Raw genomic sequence first — 6,326 nt, 5'->3', positions numbered from 1 at the left:
GATCCATCGCCCCCAAACTCGGACTCGGACCTTTTCAACTTGGCCTCGATACTAGATATTCTAAACTTTTCATGTTACGCTCCCGTCCAGTAAAGATGGGGAAGAGAAAACAAGCATTTTTGAGACACTTTCATGGCGTCTCAGACGCCCATTAAGAAAGGCACTAACCTATCTGCTGCTTGCCTTGCCATGCTCTCCTGAACCTTAGTACTGAACTCTTGTCTTGGCAAAATCTAGTACATAGCAGGTAGGAAGGCAAACAGAACGTAGAAAGATTGCCATTCCGTCGTGCTGAGTGAGACCTGCCAAATTGGCGGGAAAAAAAAAACAACTGGCTGCCAAAGCAGTGATCAACGTTTGACAGAGTAGGACTGAAACTGGTGGTTTGCTCCCCCGACCAAACATGTTGCTTCTTTAAAGACATTGGGAGCCTCGATTATTATTATTGAAGAAGACCTCTTTTCCGCAAATGCTCACGTGCCCACCTACGATGCTCGGACAGACCTGAAAGAAAAAAAAGGTTCAAGTATGTCTGACTATCTAGCTTCCATGTAAGATGACAGAACTCGTGCCGTGTCGTGACCTTTACAGCGTGGCCAACCCGGTTCGTCAAGCAAGACAAAAGAAGCCCATTTGATGTATTTTCTTTTTCAAATGCCGTCTTAATACAGATTAAACGATGACACCTCCGCCCACGACCGGGACCTTGATCATTATGTTCTTCTTATCTTCTCCAAACAAAGCGGGAATCTTGCGCCGCACGAATGAAATCATACCAAGAACAGATTCATCAACTCGAAACGAAGCGAGGGGAACCACCACATGCCGGCCGGCACTGGGATCACTTTTACACGTCACGTTGACAGTCTACCAATAATCGCAACACACTCTTGATAACACATTACTCTTTAATTCGACTCGGCAAGTTTAAAATAAATATAATTAATAATACCCTCGAAAATTGATATAAGACGAGTCCGGCCTCGCAGAGAGGCTTTGGCAATAACATATTTACAAGACCAGTTATTTCATTTCAAATGACAAGCATATTCCATATTTTTGGGCATTACCCAACATGAAAATGAGGCATTTATCAATTATTGGTTTTTTTTTTCCTCCCCCAAGAACTCAAAAGTAAGACCCAAGAGAGTACAAGTAGATATACCAATAGTCATGCGGATTCGTGCTGCACACAGGCAAAGCAGATGACCTCAGACTCCGGTCCCGGAACGGCGTAGTTCACCCTAAATCAGTGCCCTGAAGTGAAAATGAATGCTCGGTTTACAAGTCTTTGCGACCTTTCTCGGTATTCACTCGTGAGGACTATCGAGACGTCCCGTGCTCATGAAACGCAACTATAGCACCACAAGTATCGTTTGTAAACGGTCTAGGGTAGACTGTCCCTTTCTGGTGAATGTCTGATCAGCAGTGCCAAGGTAGTATCGCTGTCCCGTATTCTAATGTCAGTGAGACACAATGTCATCAATATACGGAGACAAATCACAAACTTTGTAGACTGAGGCGCAAATGCGCGAATTCGGATTGGCGTCGATGCTTTGATGTATGCCGTAGAATGTCCTCGGTCATTCGTTCGATACCCGCTTCCAACAGTCCATGTCAATGGGTGATCTGTGTTTATTGTTGTGCCTCGATTGAGTGAGATGTCATCGGCTTTTGTTCTCAAAACTTGAGCCGTAATTCTTTCCCCTTTCCCTCGTGGTAGATGTCATGATCAGAACCTTTTGGGTATTTCACGTGTCGGAGTCCACTGAACGCCTAGCGAGGAGTTCGCGGAGCACGAGCGGCTCGTCCGTGACCCTGATGACCGGATCTCCGGCCGGCGTATATAAGATGATGGGGTGGCCTTTGTAGTGAATCATGTAATGCTGTTTGATCTGCCTTGCCAGTCGATAGGCGAAGAAGACGGTGGTGAACCTATTCGAAAACATGTTGGTTTGATCGTGTTTCTCCCATTGAGGGACTTTGGGAGAGACCCAAAACTGCCCTGCTGGGATTACTTACAGTTGCACGAAATTGGCCGCCATGCCCACGGCTATGAATGTTTTGCCCTTGACAAGCCACGAAGAGCCGCGGGATAGGTAATCAGCCTCGCTGACTTTCGACACTGCTAGGCTCTCCATTATCAAAGCCGTGCTTACCACTACCGAAGCCGCAACTTCGACAAACGTCTTGATCTCAAAGCTGAGCTGAAAGGCCCCCGTCCAGCGAGCGTCTATCAGGTATATAATGTCCCATACCAAGAGTGCTGCAGACTAGCAGTTACAAGAACAAATGAGCCACTCGCTTGACTATTCAAGTGCGTTCAGCACCGGAGGATATCAGGGCAGTATCTTACATAGGTCATGTCGAATACTATACTTATTGCAGGCAAGAAAATGGTATAAATAATGATACCAATCCTCACCGAGCTCATGGCTAGTCGAAGCAGGCGAAGCCAGAGTCTTCCACGACCCCATCCACAACCTCGTTTGGTGAAAGATGGTTTCCCCCCGTCTGTAGCGGACACCAGTGGCGTAGAGCAAACACTTCTGCCAATTTCGCCCTGGAAAAGACTCCACGAACCATGCATTCCGGTCCGAGACTCGGTAGCAATCGACCCTGCCTCGGTCCTTTTCAAAGTCGACAGAGGAATATCGTCGAGGCGCTCGACAGATGCCATTGGCGTCAGATTATCGTCGTTCAACCTTGACCAGCCTGATGGTTTGACGAGTCTTCCATGCTTGGTTCTTGCCATTATTACCGGCTGAGAAAATCCGAACGGTCTCTGAGCAGGAGGATTAATTGAAAGACACAAAAACAAGGGGGATTAGACTTAGAGCCATGCCTGGACTATGCAGAATAGCCAGCCTTACAACTTTTGAATTCGTCGTGAAAAGTCGACTACATGTACAATATACAACAGCAGTGATAGAAGAAACAGGAGCAGACAGACGCAGGAGAAATCAAGTATCCCTGTCTCTTGTCCCTGTTGCCTGGTGATCTTTGGTCGTTTCCCACATGTGGACTCGATCCTTCAAAGGAAAGTCACCCCATTGGCTTCAACGACTGCCGATCTTTCTCGAATAGGAAATCGTTAATCATATGTATTGTACATCATCCTTCTTCTCCATATATACTCGAAGCTTTTGAGCCACTGGTACGGAATAGCTCGGACATTTACATGGGCGTACACACGGTCCCCTAAAGTCCAGGTAGCAGTGTGAAAGACAACAAGAAGAGTACGTACTTGGTACTCGGGTCCATACTGGTGATACTTGTATCCCCCAATATAGTCCTTTTGTTTCGCAGCAACAGAAGTCTGAGGCCCATGCTCAAGATTTATTTCGTGTATCAGCAGCTTTGGTTTCTTCATGGTGTAAACCCCAGACCTAATGACCAAAATTGCTGCACATTCGGCGGCACGAGGGGATGAAATCCGACAAGGAGGGAAAAGGGTCGCCCTACGAGCAATGGCGACGGACCGGCATCGTCAATCTGGCCATTGTCAGCGTGTGCGCCGCCGCCTTGCTGGCCAGTCTGCTCGCTGCGGTGGAGGGCGGCGGCGGCAGCAGCGTCGACGGTGCCGTGATCCTGCTCGAGAGTGATTGCACCACCACCTCGCGAGTCAACCTCGCGCTGCACCTCGCCATCAACCTCCTGTCTACCGGCATCCTGGCGTCCTCAAACTTTTATATGCAGGTTCTGAGTGCGCCGAGTCGAAAGGAGGTTGACCGCGCCCACGCGCAATTCAAGTCTGTGGATATTGGGATTCCGTCGGTTAAGAACATCAGATTCATCTCGCACTTCAAAAGGGTATGCTGGGTCATACTACTATTGAGTTCGTTCCCCCTACATCTCTTGTTCAACAGTGCTGTGTTTGAGACGGGATACAAGGGCCGATACTGGAACATGACTATTGCCTCGGCATCATTCATCGAGGGCGCGCCGTTCTATGCGCCGGGAGCGAGTCTGGCGCCAGCTGGAGCACCATCTCCAGCATACCAATATGTCAAATATAGTGATGAGGATTACAATCACTATACGGGTCTCACAGGGTGGGGTTACGGCACCCCCGTGAGCCTGGAAGAATACTGGAATAGCACATCGTCGCCTCGTCTAGAGCTCCAAGCCACGGCAACAGATGCCTCATCCTGGACACGGTTGGAACCACAGGACTGCATGGCTGAATACTTGTCTTGTAATGCGAGGAATGAGTATTCCGATGTTGTGCTCATTGTCAATAGCACGACACACTCTAACGGATGGGCCCGATCCGCGGTCTTTGATTTCGCTGCTCAGAGCAACTTGTCCACCATTTGGGATCATCAGGTTCCTCCCAACGGCAAGAATTCCCTCTGGTACTCGACGCGGTGCTCGGTCCATCGAGATACCCACATTGACACAACGACCACGTGCACCCACGACTGTCTGACGCTCCTCGGCATCGATCGTTTCACCTCGAGTAATGCGTGGAACCTCACGGCAACAACGCCATCGCTTTCGACCTGGACCATTGAGTTCCGGCCCGACGAGCTCAATGTCCCGGCAACCGAGGGGAGCATATACGGGTTCAACGCCACGCTCAACACCCTCCAAGTCGACTACTGCCTCGCCCGACCGCTGAGCAAAAAGTGCAAGGTCGGAGTAGCGAACCCGCTGTTGGTGATTGTCTTGTCATGCGTTGTCCTCAAGATCGCCGTGTGTACCATTGTTGTGCAAAACCTCCAGCATGTCTCGCTGGTGACACCGGGAGACGCCATGGAGTCTTTCATCTCAAAGCCGGACCCCAAGACGGAGGGGCTCGGCACCCTCGATATCGTCGATAGCGAGCGCCTTGAGTTTGGCGTCCGGAAGCCGTGGAAGCCCGCCGGCGGCGACAGCAGCGAGATCGAGTTGACGCCCATGATTAGAGCCCGCCGTTGGCAAACAAAGCCGCGAAGCCTCATCAGAATCATCCCCCGAGCAGCATGGACACGAACTTACTGCTTGTTATTCGTGGCTATCGTCTTTGTCATGTTTTGTATGATTCTCGCGATTACAAACACCAGCAAGAGCATTTTGTAAGCCGACTCTGGGTGCCTTTGAGGTACTTGACTGATATTTGTCTCTAGGGATCTTCCATTCGGCCATTCCGACGAGAACCTCACAATGAGCCTGGCTGGATCTTATGTCAGTTGCCTGCTCATTGCAAATGCGCCGCAGATGCTCCTGTCAACGTGCTACTTTTCCTACAATACCTTCTTCACGCGCCTGGCAGTCGAGACTGAGTGGAACTCGTTCAGCCTTCGGTACCAGCCGCTCCGAGTCTCCTATCCCTTGGGCGATCAGACATCTAAATACCGGCTGCAATTGCCATACAAGTATAGCGTGCCCCTTCTTGCCATGAGTATATTGCTGCATTGGCTCGTCTCCAATACCATTTACATCTTCATTACCGAAGGAGGTGAGTGAGAACATATCCCCAGTTTCGGATATATCTCATCCTCATTTGCTTCACAACACTGATATATACCTTTCGAGAATAGGGTACTGGGATACATATGATAATGTCGACGGCGCCAGTGCCAACCTCGGTGTCTCAGCCGACGCCATGGTCGCGCTTGGCTACTCGCCGCCGGCCATTGTCGTCGTCTTCATCGTCTCGGTCGTCATGAGCATCTTTCCCATGGCTTGGAGCCTGCGCAAGGTCAAAGGCGACATGGTGAGCGGCGGCACCAACTCACTCGTCATCTCGGCCGCGTGTCACGCTGCGGTGCCGTCGGTGGCAAGTAGTGCGTGCCACAAGCGCCGCACGTCTCGGGATAGGAACAGTCCGAAAGACGGCGACTGCGAGGGCTCAAAAAACGACTTCTTGGCTGATGACGAGGAAGAATACACAAAGGGAGGAGGACGAGGAGGAAGAGGAGGAGGAGAAGAAGAAGAAGAAGAATGGCAGGAGAATAGAGAAGCTGCAGCCCTTCTCCAACTTTCAAGATCAAAAATCAAATGGGGATCCGTCCCTTTGCCATCAGAACTTGCCAGCTACATGGTGACCGAAGGGGATGAGCCCGTGAGACACCTGACTTTTGGCGGTCTCGACCAAGATGTCCAGCAACCATTGAATGGTGAGTTGTACGCCTGAGTGGTGGGGATGGCCATGACCTCGATCACATAAAGCCTATATACTACGGAGCACCAGAGAGCAAACTGTTAAAAAACCGCGATTTTAGCCTTAAACGCTCACTCCTCCGTGGCTATAATAAAAAAGTTACTATATATTAAATTATGATATTTAAAGAAGAAATTTTTTTATTTTTTTTCTTCTTTTCTTTTTTTTCCCCCCCCCC

At 49.7% G+C, this 6,326-nt stretch overlaps 2 protein-coding genes across 2 annotated transcripts; one reads left to right on the top strand and one right to left on the bottom strand.

Annotated features, from left to right (window-relative positions):
* Window positions 1-1,751: 1,751 nt before the first annotated feature.
* On the bottom strand, window positions 1,752-2,755 carry PFICI_08650 (uncharacterized protein; the record flags this gene model as incomplete). Its single annotated transcript, XM_007837231.1, has 3 exons — window positions 1,752-1,935; window positions 2,023-2,273; window positions 2,357-2,755. 3 exons carry the CDS (start codon window positions 2,753-2,755, stop codon window positions 1,752-1,754), a joined length of 834 nt encoding a protein of 277 aa, XP_007835422.1.
* A 674-nt stretch (window positions 2,756-3,429) lies between these two features.
* Window positions 3,430-6,121, top strand: PFICI_08649 (uncharacterized protein; the record flags this gene model as incomplete). The annotated part of the gene is made up of 3 exons (XM_007837230.1): window positions 3,430-5,060; window positions 5,112-5,443; window positions 5,526-6,121. The coding sequence occupies 3 exons, from the start codon at window positions 3,430-3,432 to the stop codon at window positions 6,119-6,121; spliced, it is 2,559 nt and encodes an 852-aa protein (XP_007835421.1).
* Window positions 6,122-6,326: the final 205 nt, after the last annotated feature.

This window comes from Pestalotiopsis fici (genome assembly GCF_000516985.1).
Source record: "Pestalotiopsis fici W106-1 unplaced genomic scaffold PFICI_Scf_6, whole genome shotgun sequence".
Classification (NCBI taxonomy): domain Eukaryota; kingdom Fungi; phylum Ascomycota; class Sordariomycetes; order Amphisphaeriales; family Sporocadaceae; genus Pestalotiopsis; species Pestalotiopsis fici.
The sequence above is the reverse complement of the archived record's forward strand: the minus strand, read 5'-3'. Positions and strand labels throughout refer to the sequence as shown.